A 14,741-nucleotide genomic window follows, 5' to 3' on the forward strand; every position below is an offset into this window, starting at 1 on the left:
ACTGAGAGGGTGGGGGCAGCCGTGTCCTGGGCTGGGCGGGGGACCACCCAAGGACACTCATTTGTGATGTGTGGGAAGGGCTCTACCCAACCCAGATCAGGCTCCCCCTCAGTTAGAGACATCAATCTGGCCTGAACCAGCCCTGAGTAGAGACCCCTGGCCCAGGCAGGGGCCCCTGCTCTGGGCAGGCAGTCAAGCAGCAGAGGCCCCATCTGATCCAGGCACTTCCTTTGGTTAATGAGAAACCAAATAAACAGCCTCTGCCCCAGCTGGCTTCGGGAGCACCCCAGCCCGGCCCAGCCCTGCCTGCTCCAGCCAGCCTCCCTCCCTTTCACCCTGCACGTCCCGTGACTTTCCTCCCTTGCCTCCTCCATGCGCTTCCCACTTCCCTCACAGCCCTGCCTGCTCCTTGGCTGGTGCGCTGGGGCTTCCTGCTCTGGATCACTAACTAACCCTCCCCTTCCTTCCTCCTCCTCCTTTCCTCTAGTGCCTTCTTACCCATTTTTAGCTGCTGGGATCCCACTTGTCCTCCTCTCCTGACATCTGTCTCAGCCATCTCCATAAGGAGGGAGTCCCCTGCCCAGAAGACCTGCGGGCTGCTCCGGGCCTTGCCAGCCTGTGTCTCTGCTGTGGGAATGAGGCCAAACCCTCTTCAGGGCACTCACTCCACTCTCAGACCATCAGCCTGCAGGAGGGAGATGCTCAGATGCTTGTGTGCTCAGGGCTGCTCTAGCTTGAGGGCTTTGTCAGCCAGAAGTCCCCAAGTGTGCCATGGAGAGAGCTCTGGTGTGCAGGAGAAGGAAAGCTCTTCTGGCTAAGAAGCGAACTGGACAGCCTGAAGCAGCCTCATTACCCAGCGGGCCACAGCTGAGGCCCAGCTCTTGGGAAGTTATTTCTAGCCACCTCCAGGTGTCTTGAGGCAGGGCAGGGCTGGGCCTGCCAGCAGGTCCCAGATCTAGCCCCAGCGAGGTGGTGGCAGTACTTGTGGACACACCCAGGTCCCCATGGGAACACCTCCTCCCCCATCTACTCTCTCTAGCTGAGCCTAGTGCCAGACGGGGCAGATGCCCGTGGCCTATGCCACAGTGGTGACAGGACAGACAGGGGGATATGGTCACAGGGTCCAGCAGAACAAGAGGGTAGAAGACCTTGTGACGAAGAAGGGCACAGAGCATTTGCAACATCTTGCTCCACTAGGACAGCCACCATCTTCCCATACCAGCCCAGATCACCAGTGTTTGGGGCACATGAAAATCACACACACGCGCTCTCTCTCTCGCTCCCTCTCTGTCTCTCTGTCTCTCTCTCTGTCTGTCTGTCTCTCTCTGTCTCTCTGTCTCTCTGTCTCTCTGTCTCTGTCTCTCTCTCTCTCTCTCTCTCTCTCTCTCTCTCTCTCTCTCACTCATATACTCACTCATACACTCACACTTCATTCCTCAACATCACGACACCATTTTACACCCATTTCTCCATGTGGTTAATTTTTTTTTTTTTTAGTTCTCATTTTTTTCTAAGAAAAAAGCAACAAGAAAATAATTCAGAGTTTATACAAAACATCTTTACATTATTTTTTTTTCAAAAAAGACTAGTATTTACACAAATGGCAACAGAAACAAAAACAAAAAAAAACCTTTCGACTGCCACCTGGAAGGGGCTGGCTGTTCCGCTCCCTCTCCCACCTGGCAGTGGGGTGGGCAGCAGGCCAGGAGGCAGTGTGGAAGTGGATGGTGGGAGGCCCAGCTCCTTCCATGGCCACTCTGGGAGTGCCTGCAAGGCGCTTGCTAGTGGCAGTCTGTTAGCAGCCGTGCTGGCAAGGAGCCGGGGTCAAAGTGCACGGCGTGCTGGCCCAGCCCTAGGCAAGCCTCTTCCTCTTTCCAAGCCCCAGCCCAAGATTGGGGGGCTAGCGGGAGCTGGGTTAGGGGGGCACCCACCTGAGCTAGAGCCCAGAAAAGAAGCAGGCTACCTGGCCTTATACCCGCTTAGTTCTCCGCCCTGGGCCTCTGTTTCCCCACCAGGCTGAAGGATGCCAAAGGTGAGGGGAGAACAGGGCAGAGCGGAGAGGGGGGAACTCCCAGCTCTGCAGGGCAAATAGCCACCTGGGCACCTCACCTCCCTCCACCCCCCATGAGGTCATCTGCCTGCAGCAGCTCTCCTGTTCCCCAGGCAACAGCCAATTAAGACATTAATAACCGTGAGAGTGAGGGAGGCAGGATATGCCCAAGTATCCCACAGGAAGGTATTTTTTTTTTTTGGTGGAAGGGTGGCAGCCACTACCCCATTGCCAAGATCAGCACTGTAGGAGGAGGGTCTGTGGGGGAGGGTGAGACACCTTGCCCAATGGCACTCTTGTCCTTCCCTCGTGGGCAAGAACAGTCCTGGCCTGTCCCCTACCCCCAAAAAATATGCCAACGAGTTTATAAAAGAAATGCCATCCTATGCTTCCTGGCTGGCCACATCCTGCCCCCAGGCCCCTGATACTACGGAATGCTGGGCTCAGAAAACCTGGGGAGGGGCTGCCTTTTCCATTTTTCTTCAAAAAAAAAAAAAGAAAACAGATGAAAATGAGTTGACAGCTAAAAAAATGAACACAAAAACATTAAAAACAGTGATGATAGTGGACAAGAAGTCCTGGGAAGGGAGAAAGGGGGTGAGGGGGCACAGGGCCAGGGGGGCGTCTCCCTGCCTGCTGTCCATCAGCGTCTGACCCTGCCCTCCAAGAAGGGGTGCCCCCGCAGAGCCCAAAGGCCTGGCCAGAGGGGGAAGGCACAAGAGCATGGGGGCTGGGGGCACAAGCACCCCCCTCTGAAGCCCAGGGGGAGGGGCAAAAGGGGGATTATAAAAGCCAAGAAACTACAAAACTAAATACAAAGATGGGCACAGCTGGCAAGGGGAGGGACGTGGGTGAGGATGGAGAGGTGCAGTCCCGGCCGACTGTCCCTCGGGGCCGAGGCTGCCAGGGCCCTCAGACCTTGTAGTAGATGTTCGCGGGGCTCTGGGGCGGCATCTCCTGGACGATGTAGACAGGGTGCCCGTAGTCCCCACTCACCTTCTCATAGTGGGGGCAGTAGTTGTTCTCTGTAGTCCGTAAGGGAATGATGATGTCGCTGGGCTCGGTGCCCGCCGTGCCACTGCCCCCCTTAGGACTGGCCAGGGTGCTGAGCGAGAGGGCGGGCGCCCGCTGCTGCGTGTGCTTGCGGTGCCGCTTGCGCAGCTTCAGCAGCAAGACGGTCAGGAAGATGATGATGAGCAGGAAGATGACGCAGCCGGCGCCCACGGCTGCAAACAATGCCACCTTGGAGTTGAAGAAGCTGTCGGGGTCCCCGCTGCTGCCTCCACTCCCACTGGGGCCACTTTTCTCATCCTGGTTCACAGTCTCTGTGGATGGGGGAAGGAGGGAAGGGAGGGGAAGAAGGTCAGCCAGGGGTCCCAGGGACACATGGCAGATCTCGGGCCACGCCCTGCCTTCCTTCAGAGCTACGGCCTGAAAGGGCAGCCGAGCAATGGCTTCTGCCCTCTGGGAGACTCCCATACACTCACCATGCTTGCCATCAGAGTCACCCAGGGAGCCCCGACCACCAGGGGCCTGTGTAGCCATCTTGATAGTGTTGTCTGCCTCCTTGCTGGGCCGGCTGGTAGTCAGCTGCTCGGGCGTCACAGCATTGGGGTCTGGGGGTGGGGAGAGAACAAGTGAAGGGGGAACTCCGGCAGCCTAGGTGCCTCAGTTACATAGCACCCACCGGCCAAGAATGGCCCAGATACTGAACCTTAGATCCCCTACCCCTACTGCCCCCTCTGCCACTACACCCCATCCCCCCCCCCCAGTGAGGGGTATCTGTTGCAAAAGCCTAGCTGAGGAGCCCTCGGCTTGGGTGCTCACCTTGCCCAACCTTCATGACAATCTTCATGGTGCGTGTGCGGCACACACCTCCCTCCCGGTTCTCCAGTCCCTCCAGGCTCCCATTGGATGTAGCTGCAGCAAGAGGCCAGAGCAGTCAGGAGGAGGAAGAGGTCTGCCAGCATTATCCAGAAGCCCTAGTGATGTCTAAGCCCTTAAGAATAGAACTGGGAACCAGGGAGTTGCAAGCAGCTCCCACCCACCCATGAACCTTTCTACTTCTCTCCTCCCACTAGGAACAGAGTCTAGGAACTAGCCCCTCCCACGAGGATGCTGCTCCCCTATCGTGACCAAGGCCAAAGAAGGCCTTGGCCCTTCTTTCTCAGTGGAAGCTACATGTGTCTCCTCATTGGGTGATGTTGCTCAGAGGCCAAGCAATTAGAACTGGCATGGTGAGGAAGGCTTCTCCACAGACTAGAAGGAATCCTAGATTAGGTGTCAGGAGAACTGGGTTGGAAACCCAATCCGCCCCCTAACTCCCTGTGTGATCTAGGGCAAGAAGCCCCTTCACCTCCTGGGGTCTCAGTTTCCCATGAAGAGAAAGGCTGAAGCTCTGCCAATTCTGCCATTCCCAAGATTAGATCTTAGGTGGGCAAAGAAAATAAGAGAGAGAGCACCACGAATCAGAGTCCTCTCCCACCCAACTCCTAGAGCCAGGGAGAGCTGGCAGCAGGCCCCTTGGTAAATGCTGGGGCCAGAATTCCAAGGCCAGGCTAGGAGGAGAGCATGCCAATCTTCGAAGGGGACTGGATCAGGCTGGGCCTGAACTGTTTGCAGTCTCATTGCACTACTCAGAAGTTCCCACTGCTACAGGACAGGAAAGAACCATGTGGTGGGAAGGGACTCACAGGTAATATAGTAATCGTGGTGCTTCTTGAACTCCAGGCCCATGTAGTTGGGGCTGAACTCCTGGAACTTGATGGTGAAACGGATTTCCTGCTCTGGCCTATTGCAGGTGACCAGCACGTTGGGGTCGAGCACGGTGCTGCAGGCAGCTGCCTGCTCAGGCCGCACCAGATACAGCTTGTAGTACTCATAGGGCCGCCCCGCTTCTGCTCGGGGGCAGATGATGTCCAGCTTGTCTCCAATCTTTGGGTAGATCACCAGGCCCTTCCCACTCAGGAACCTGCCCAAGAGGGAAGAGATGGTTAGCCTCAGGGTTGGGGGTCTCAGGCCATCCCCAGAACCAGGGGAGCAGACAGTGACGGCCAGTCTGGGCACACTGGGTGGAGATGGCGAGGACAGGCATTCTGTCCTTTTTCCATCCTTATGCTGGGGGTGGGGAAAGAGAACCATACTGCCAGCAGGGTGTGGAAGGGGTGGCCCATGGGCAAGGCTGCCAGGTTTTGACTGCTCGGCAGGGTGGGGCACTGCCTAGCTGGGGGAGCCCTTTGTCCTAATGTGGCATTTCCGCAGGGGGGCTGACGTGGCAGATGGGCTGGGCACCTAGATGTCAGGCTTGGGTTGCCTGGATGTGGCAGCCCTGTCCTCCTCGCACCCCCAACATACTCACATTCCTTCATAGCCTCTGCTACCAGACCCCAGCACACACGCGTGTATATGCGCTCATGAGCACAGACATGCACACAGAAGCACACACACAACGAGCCCTAGAAATCACCTCCACAGCTCCCAGCCAACGGCTGGGGGTGCACAACCTATCTTGGCCCCATGCCTTCTCCCCCATCCTTGCTAATCTTGGGCATGATGGGGAGATAGGAACAGGCCTTGCCTAGAGCCAAGGGATAATGGGCACAGTCTCCAACCAGGTACAGCTCCACACAGCTCTCTCTACTCCCCACTCCCACTGCCTGGCATCCTACCAGGACTCATCCCACCCCCATAATGCAAAAGCCTGAATCCCCAAATCTGGCCAGTCTCACTGCAAAGGATAACAGAGAAAGGGGAGAAGAGGCCTGAGCAGGAACAACAGATCATATAAGACAGGGCCCCAGGAACCTCGCTCATCTGCCTTCTAATCCACTCCCAACACACACACACACACACACACACACACACACACACACACACACAGCCTCTGCTCCCCATCCTGAGAGGAGACGGACAAATGCCTCCCGAGCTAGGTTCGTCTTCTAATCCACAAGGCCAGGCACTGGGAAATAGCAGGGGGAGGGCAGCTGCCTGGGGCCACCGATTAATATCATCCTGTCCTTGCCTAAACACAGTAAGCGCTCTTGGCCATTTCTGAGCCTGGGAGCAAGTCAGTACAATGTAGGAGAAAGAAGACAGACTTTGGAATCAGATAGATGGTGGCCCTTACTAGCTCTGTGACCTTGGATGAGCTGCCTGATCTCCCTATCTTTCAGTGTCCTCACTTATAAACTGGGGGGTGGGAAGAGCCCCTCCTCCAAGGATGGTGGAGGGGAGGCATGATGGCATGTATAGAGCACATAGTTGGCACTCAACCATGATTCCTGCTTAGAAATAGCGTGGTCTGCCAAGAGGCAGGAGGCCAGACACTAACACCAAGGACCTATGAGCCCAGTCTTGTTTCTTGGGTGGGAAAGAGGAAAAGATGATACAGCTCCATCCTCAAGGACTTTACTGTCTGGTGTGGTTCAGAAAAGTAAATGGCCCACGCTGCAGCAAATGGATAGCACCAGGCTATCTGGTGGCTATGTGAGAGGATGCTGGCTCAAAAGGTAAGGGCTGGAGGCAGAGAGAGGAAGGAGTCAGCTCATCTGACAGGACAGTCAGAAATGGTCCCACAGAATGAATGGGATGAAAGCGGGTCCTGGGGGAGGAATAAGAAGTCAACATCCAGCAAGAGCAGACAGCAGTGGTTGGGACACAAAACCCAGGCCAGTGACTGGCCCAGTGATGGGTAGAGACGAGCAGAAGAAGAGGGGGTAAAGCTCAGCTGGGGCCAGACTGAAAGGTCAGGGTCACAACAAGCAGTGTGGGTTTCATCCAGTGGGGGACAGACTCTCTAGCAGAAAGGACAATGAAGGGCCGAAGGTGGTGCTTCAAGGGAATGAAGCTAATGGTGGAAGGACATGGTTCTAGTCCCTGATGGCCCATTCCACAGTGGGGGCTACAAGGCACAAGGGCCTCCTGGGAGCTCAGTATCCTCACCGGATGGAGAGAAATGATACCCAGGGAGGTGACTAAGGGAACTAGACCAAGTAGATGAAGTGGATGAAGAACAGCAGCCCTCTCTCCATGTCCAGGGAAGCTCCACTAAGCTGGGACCTGCCATCCTTCTGTGCAGGAGGGTAAAAGCAACAACAAGAAGGTCTCACCCACCTTAGTACCTAGCTTTACCACACTCCAGAAGGCCAGAAAGGAAGCAGGCATGGGATGGAGGCCCACACAAACATTTGAGAGAAAACGCCCACAACTCCATGCGCCACAAAAAGCCAAGAAGTTTCACCAAAGCCTCTATAATTCCTAAGGCATTTTTCACTTTCCAATCTTCATACTGGTTCCATCCAGGCAGTAGGATTAGACAACTTCTAACATCTTAGAGATAGAAGGAACCTTCGAGATCTACTGAGTCCAGGCTCCTCATGTGAGGGAATGAGTAACCAGATGAATGTTCCTGTTGAAGAGGGGTGCTCAAAGCCAACCCAAGGAGCCTAAACTCACCCAGGATGTTAACCCCTAGGAGTCTAAGAGTACCTTAAACATTGACTGAATCCTCATACAGCTGCATCTCCATAAGACCGTACCTGGAGATGACAGCAGGTAGAGGGCACACAAAGGGGTACAGGCCAGCTCACTTTTCTAACCACTTGGCCTGCTTTACTCACCAGGGAGTCTTGTCTACTCTGAGCAGTCTCCCATCACCATTTAGGTTCTGGAGCCCTGGAACCCAGAGACAACCGAAGAAACAGATGTCTACATAGTGGGTGGGGAAGGAGGAGGAGAGAGGACTATTGCCCCCAACACCCCTCAGACTCTCGTCAACCTCAGTGAACAGAAGTCATAAATATTCATGAGTTCATTTGCATAGCAGCTGGCAGAGGGAAACTCACCTTCCCCTAAAGTACAGAAGGGAAAGGAGCCTAATGAGACCCTCCTTCCCTGACCCTGGTCCCCCATGATGGTACCTTCTCAGCTTCTTCCCCACCACTGAGAAAAGTGCTTCTGGGCCTGTGAGAAGCCCCAGAAAGTGGTGAGGGGCCACGAGGTGTGGGTATGCAGCCTGTGAGAGTGAAGCTGAAGGTCAGGTACGACGCTAGTCATCCTGTACAGTGGGGACCCTGCAGGTCTCCCCTCGTACCCACCAGGTTACGAGTAGGGGCGGAGAGGAGGAAGTGAGTACCTAGTTAAACTCTTTATCCCCCAGTTTTCAAAAACTACTACTCCCCCCATTATCAAACCAAGCTTTCCTGCCTGGGGCCACCCCCAGACAAAGCCCTTTTCTGGAAAATAAGGGGATTGACATGGCCCAGTAGGAAGCCTGCAGCAGGTCGCCATGGTAACCCCTGTGGCCTTCCCTCCTTAGCCTCTGATAGCCCCCGGGACCCCAGGGAGCCACCCCAGGGAGTAAAAGGACTTAGGGGAGGCAGCCTGGGCATTCAGTCTCCTGTCTGTGGCCTGCCTCTTCCCCTCTATGCTAGCCCAAGTCTCTCCCCGAGCCTGCCTGCTGAGCTTAGAAGTATCACCATGACTGCTGAAAAGAATCCTGGGAGAGAAGAAGCCTGAGGGTCTGGGGTAGTGGCCAGTGCTGGTCAGAGGCCCACTGCCCCCCCTGCTTCTTTGTCCAGTTAAGCCCCTATCCATCCATACACAGACAATCTATAGCAGAGAGATTTTGGAGCTGTGGGGGTCATGCCTAGAAAGCTGCCCACGTTCCACCACACTTCCTTCCCTCTCATCCTTCCCTCAGGCCCTAGGGACTTGTGGTCAGAAAGTGGCCAAAGGAAGAGCCTGGTCCTGGGCCATGCCAGCCCAGGTTTGGTAGAAGACTCTAGCCACAGCTTTGATTCAGTGACTCTGGCACCACTGCGCCTGCACCCCAGGGTAGCAGGACCAGTGGAGGACAGACCCCAAGCTGGAGCTCAGGTGTACTCTCATCCCAGCAAGGGTGGGGATCCCCCAAATTAAAGGCTCCTCTTTCACTCCCCCAGCTCCACCCAGCCCCCGAGGCAGCAGGAGCAGGCCTGGCATGTCCCAGCAGTGCCCGCCCAGGCGTGGGTGAGCAGGAACAGCAGCTGGGTCCTGGCACACACACAGCACTGTCGGAGGCAGGGAAGCCAGGAGAGCCCCAGAGGAAGTCACCCCCCACCTACACTGAACTACGCCTCCCCTCTGCCCCACCTGGCCAATGCTAGGGCCCACTGAGGGCTTAACAGCCCCTTCCTTGTTGTCTGCTTTCTGTGGGGTCCCTGAGAGGCAGTGAGATTCCTGGCCCAGAGAGGAACCAAGGCTGCTATTCAGAGCCCGGGAGGGAGAGTGCCAGGCATCGAGCTGGCTGCCTCTAGATCAGGTCACCTCGAGCAAGCTGCCCTCAGAGGTAGGCCTAGCAACATCAAATGAGGAAGCTGGAGCACTGCTCATCCCACGTGGGCAGGGCCTGAGTCACAAGGACAGATGCACACACACCTGTGAGATGAGAGGGAAAGCCAGGGGCAAAAGCCAGCGCCTCCTCCGAAACCCAGTCTCTCCCAGATTCCAAGGCAGTGGGATGGTGTGGAAAGAATGGCACAAGGCACAGCTCTCCCCACTACGAGCTGACTGACTTTAAACAAGTCATTTTCCTTTTCCGGGCAAATGCCTCCTCATCTGGAAAATGGGCAACTCCAACTTCCCAGGGCTGTTGGGAACATCCAATGAGTTCATATCTGAGGATGCTTTGGAGGTAGCACGGTACTGCCCAACTGTTAGTTAGCACACCAAGCATAGTACCATTTAGAAGAAGCTGAACGAGCTTACTACACTCCAGGCTGCTAGCACCGCCACCCAAAACAACTACAATGAAAACCCACCCAGGAGGGGCTGCTACAGAGCCCAGGGCAAGGAACCCAGAATATGGCTGGTGAGCATCCCCTTACCTCAGCTCCCCTAATAATCACAGGGTGGACCCTCCCCCCAAACCTACTGTTCCCATGGCAACCAGTGGCCTCCTGGCTGGCCCACCCACTCCATACTCCCAACACCAGAAAACAGTGATGTACAGTAGTATCTAGGGCCCACTCATCCCCATCCATCATAGCTGGTGAGGCAGTGGAGAGCCTGAGGGGAGAAAGGGAACCCTGGATTCAGCCTCCAGTCCAGCCTCACCAGCCCCTTCTTGCCCCAGGTCTGGCTGCCTGGGGTTGGGGGAAGGAGGGAGGGGAACAGGGAACTTTAGAGGAGCTGCTGGCTTCCCATCACTTTCAGGCCCCCACCTGTGGCCAATCAGCCACAGAGTAGAAGAGGTCAGGTCCCTAGCCACCCCGGAAAGGGGCCCCCTGAGCTGGCCTCCCCAGGACTGTGAGCTGGAACAGCTGTGAGGGGGCTGGGACCAACACTTTGGCTTGTAGCAGGCAAGCCTGGGTTGGGGTCTGCAGCTGCCCCCACCCAAGCTCGATGGAGTCAAGAGTCCTGGATGCCAAGCTGAAGCCCCCACCCCCGCCCCTTGCAGGGAAGGTGTAATATGATCTCAGGCACATTCCCACTCTCTGGAGGTGGAGGAACCTGAGCGGGGGGCAGGAAAGGGTCAGAATGGGACTGAGAGACTGAACTGCAGCAGCTGGACTTGGCTGAGGACTCAAGTATGAGGCCTGCCGGCTGCCCCAAGTTCTCAGGGGAGGAGGCTGAAGGAGGGGGCTGCCCTGGGACCTTCCATCACAGCCCCCCACCCCCCACAAGCATGCACATGTACTCTGGTTCCTCCCAACCTCTAACGGGCCCAGACCCACCTTCCCACCCTACACTTATTGGGCAAATCTGACAAGGGGCCAAGCTCTTGCCACCCAGGGACTTCCACCCTGGAAGGCCACAGCACCAACTTGGGAAAGAGGCTGGGAGTCTGGAGTCAGCCCTTCCGGCTCCCCTCTCCTGGTCAGGGCTGGGGCTGCCCATACCCTGGAACCTGGAAACATACCCCCAGCCCCACCACTTCTTTATTTTGATTTTTTACCAAGGAGGAAGCAATTAAGCAGGGTTTATAGGCGCTGGGAGATTTGGGGGGGGGGTGCCAGCTCCTGACAGGACTGAGGCGAGAGACCAAAAGCTGGGAGGAAAAGGGAGGGAAGAGAGAAAATGAGCCTGTGAGGGAGAGAGCACGGGCATGTGCGAGAAACAAAAGGACTCGAGAAAAAGAGGCAGAGAGTGACTAAGAGTGAGAGGGAGTGTGAGAAAGAGGGAGAGCGGGCAAGCAGAGCTGGAGAGGGGAGGTGAACGCGGCTCACACAGGATGTGAGAGGGCGAACCGACAAGGGCCTGAGAGGGAGAAGTCGGGCAGGAGGCAAAGAGGGAGAGACAGACAGAAAAAGACCGTTGATTTGAAAGGCTGTGGCAGTCCCAGGCTTGGGCGCAGTGGCAGAGACAGCCCCCCGAGCTCAGAGTGAAGCTGAGGGCAGTGCCTTCCTCCTGTCCTCCTGCCCCCCCAAACCCATGCCAACACACACAGACAGGCTGCATTCCAGACCCCTGAGCATAGATGGAACTCTTGGGGGGGGTGCGCGCAGGGGCACCAGGATCAGTCCCCCACCAGTCCCAGGATCTGCTCAATTACAGGATGGAATTCGTGCAAGTCCTACTGGGGCCTCAGCCACCACCCCCACCACCCCCAGGATGCCTGCCCTCAGCCTGAAGTGGATCAGGGAGTGGGGCAGATCTCAAAAACCTGCAAACCGTTCCAGAGCACTCAGGCCTCAAGACACAAAAAGGGTGAAGCTCAGGGAGATCTTGTTTCTCCCAGCCACCCCCCACCTCACTCTGCAGGAGGGCTCCTTTCCAGCTGTGGAGCTGCCTGCTATCTCTGGTTAGAGACCCGAGAGAGCAATTAGGTCACTCCCATGAGCCCCTATGATGGGCTACCCCAGGCTGATTTCAGCTCTCCTAGCTCAAGAGAGAGCATTTCCAGCCTCCACTTTTACAGGAGGGAACTGGGCACTTCACAGCCTTTCTCCTTGGTCTGAGCAGCCCCAGGCCCCCAGACCATTTTGAGTCCCTGCTGTTAGGAGAGCACTGGGCCCAGTTTGGCTTCTGGGTTAAGGAAAAATCATTGTCAATCCCTTTCTTTGTACCCTGACCCTGGTTTAGACATCCCACTAACCAATAAATAGAACCCTACCTTAACCTAAGGAGAAGAGAACTAAAGAAGCCGCCCTCTCCCACTCCAGGACTGAGAGGTGCATGGCCCCTGGAACCTAAGAGGTCAAAACTGGCAGGAGCTCGGGAAGTTAGCGGGAGCCCTTAAGAGTGGACAGGAAGAGATTCCAGATACAGGAATCATACAGCACAGAGGGCAGGCCAAGGGCCCCCAGTTTCCCACTAAGTGGGGTGTCCACACACTGCTGGAACCTCCAGAAAACAAGAAGGAAGAGCAATTTTGACCCTGGGTTCCAACCTGAGTCCTGGATGCCAAAAGAGAAAAAGGTCCAGAGGTCACTACACAATCCAGCGACTCCCCACTAACAGCCCAGAAACCACTGAGCCACCGCCCTGAAAGGTGTGTGTGTTGTTGGGAGGTGGGGGAGAATTGTGAAGGGGAAGGAGGAGGGAGAAAAGAAAGGATATCCTCTACATAGCTGCCTCCCCAACCCCTTTGGGAAAGCTAAGCACAACTCCCCAATCTGAGGACAGAGGGTGGTGGTGGGGGACAGTGGGACCCGCCTGGGCAGGAATCCTTCGCTTGCCACCCACTTCCCTCGCCACCTCGGCCGCCACTCTCCACCCTGGCCAGCACTGGAAGCTCTGCCGCCGGCTCCATTGGACCCCCGACGAGCGCTGGATCGACACCCCCCCCAACAAAACCTCTCTCCCACTCCGCCCCTCTCCACCCGCCGCCTTTGTGAGCCTGGGAGCGGCGCCCGCCCTTCCACGGACCCAGCAGGGAGAAAGTGGTGGTGGGGGGGTTGGCTAGAAGAGATGGCAAAGCGAAAAGCTAGGGAAGCAAACTGGGAAGAAAGAGAAATGAAAATGGGAGAAGCCCGAATGGAGATACGGGCACTGCCACCCGCCCCAAGCGCGAAGTCCCGCGCCACGGTCCCTTCACAGCAAACAAACGGGGAACCTGTGTTCCGGCCTCTTCCCCCGCCCAGGTCAAGCTCGCCCACCCCCCCGCCCCCAGCGGCTCTTGGCGAAAACCGCCACGTTTCCAGGGGCCCCAGAGGGGGCTGCTTTCTCTCCCCGACCCAGCTCTCCGGTGCGCTCAAGGGCGCTCAGACTCCCAGCTCCGCCCGGCGCGACAATCTCGACTTGATCCGGGACTTGCGGAGGAGAGGGCCGGGAAGCTCAGGGGTCACAGCCCAGCCAAGTGCCCTCACCCAACCCCACCGCACCCTTCCCCGCCCGCCCGCAGGGAAACACACTCGAAAAAGCCATAGACAAAATGGGGCGCCTCTCCTCCTCCGAACACCTTCCCACAGGCGCTCGGGGGCGCACGGCCTCACCCCGAAGGAGTGCCTCCCACCGCCAGGGACCAGAGCAGATAAGTTACTCACTTGGGGTTGAGGGAGCTCCAGGACACGGGCTCTAGATTCTTGGCCAGCGGGGTGGCGAGCCGGCACAGCGCCAACACGACCATCGCCACAAGCCACTTGCCGAGCCAACGCTGGCCAGGCCGGGCCATCTTCCCTGGGGCAGGCTGCACTTCGGGATCCCCTGGCGCCTCCTCAGCAAAGCTGGCCTCGCCTTCCCGTGCCGCGCTGCGCTCCGAGACGCTCAGGCGCCCATCCTCCGCAGCCGCCGGCCTTGAAGTGCTCCCCTCCCGCCGGCTTTGGTGTCGCTCTTCTCCGCCCCGCCGGCCAGGAGGACTCACTGGGCAGCCGCCCCCAACCCGAGCATGAGCTGTGGCCTGCGAGGGCTCGCTCCACTGGCCTCTCCTCCGCACGAAGCACGACGGGGGCTCTGCGCCCCCGGGTGATCCCGTCCGATTCCGCTCGGCTCCCCGAGACTGTTCGGGACTGCGCGTCCTCTCCCCGACGGGGTCTCACCGCTGGGGACTCGGTGGCCGCCCGGACGCCTCGACCGTCCCGGGATCGGCACCCCTGGGAAGAAGTGGGAGTCTCCCCACCACACGAGCTCGGTCCGGGGGCTCCCGACCGGGCCGCCCTGGCACGGGCTCCGTTCCTCCAGGCCACACTGGGACTCCGGGCTGCGCGCCCCCCGACAGCTTCGACTTCAGCGCGGGGCCCGCTCAGTGTACTTAGAAGAGCGCGGAGACACTGCCGAGCGAGCTAGTCCCATCAGTTTGCGCCTCTGAAGCCTAGGCCGGGTGGCCCGGCAGCCCAGTCACCGAGTCCTAGCTCCCTGGCGATTGCGCCCGAGGCTCTACGGTCAGTGCGAGGCTCACACACCTCCCACTGCTGACCAGCGCGCATAGACTCCCTCCGCGGCCGCTGAGCTGTCTACTCCCCTGCTCAGGCGTACGCAAAGCCAACCCTACGCATCTTAGCCAATAGCAAGCTCCGTCACGGGGTCCTTGCCCTGCACCACGCCCCCAGAACAGGAAGGAGGCGGGGTTTTAGGGAGCTCTTAAGGACGCCGCGCTCTCGATGGCACCAATCTGAGTGTGCGGCTCCTGCGGTTAGGGATGGGTCCTGCCTAGTCCTGTTCCCACAGCGCTCAGCCCGTGGGAAGTTGGCGCTCCTCTAGAGCTGTCGGCCTGCTCTTCTCCCCGAGTGCCTGGTCGACACTCCAGCCCACTGACCTGGGCCAAACAGGCTCA

The 14,741-nt window shown here is 57.7% G+C and overlaps 1 protein-coding gene across 1 annotated transcript; it reads right to left on the bottom strand.

The window, feature by feature from the left end:
• Positions 1 to 1,531: 1,531 nt before the first annotated feature.
• On the bottom strand, positions 1,532 to 14,466 carry EFNB1 (ephrin B1). Its single transcript, XM_059050615.2, has 5 exons — positions 13,516 to 14,466; positions 4,744 to 5,021; positions 3,878 to 3,970; positions 3,538 to 3,666; positions 1,532 to 3,375 (listed from the first exon to the last, which is right to left on the bottom strand). The coding sequence occupies exons 1-5, from the start codon at positions 13,641 to 13,643 to the stop codon at positions 2,963 to 2,965; spliced, it is 1,041 nt and encodes a 346-aa protein (XP_058906598.1). The 5' UTR covers positions 13,644 to 14,466; the 3' UTR covers positions 1,532 to 2,962.
• Positions 14,467 to 14,741: the final 275 nt, after the last annotated feature.

This window comes from Kogia breviceps, chromosome X (assembly GCF_026419965.1).
Source record: "Kogia breviceps isolate mKogBre1 chromosome X, mKogBre1 haplotype 1, whole genome shotgun sequence".
NCBI classification, from domain to species: domain Eukaryota; kingdom Metazoa; phylum Chordata; class Mammalia; order Artiodactyla; family Physeteridae; genus Kogia; species Kogia breviceps.

Excerpts from the sequence above, each read along its gene's own strand:
- EFNB1 (XM_059050615.2), bottom strand. The coding sequence starts at position 13,643 with ATGGCCCGGCCTGGCCAGCGTTGGCTCGGCAAGTGGCTTGTGGCGATG. Across the intron at positions 5,022-13,515 it reads TGGAGCTCCCTCAACCCCAA|GTTCCTGAGTGGGAAGGGCC; the intron begins GTGAGTAACTTA and ends CCTCTTGGGCAG. Across the intron at positions 3,376-3,537 it reads TGACTCTGATGGCAAGCATG|AGACTGTGAACCAGGATGAG; the intron begins GTGAGTGTATGG and ends CCCCATCCACAG.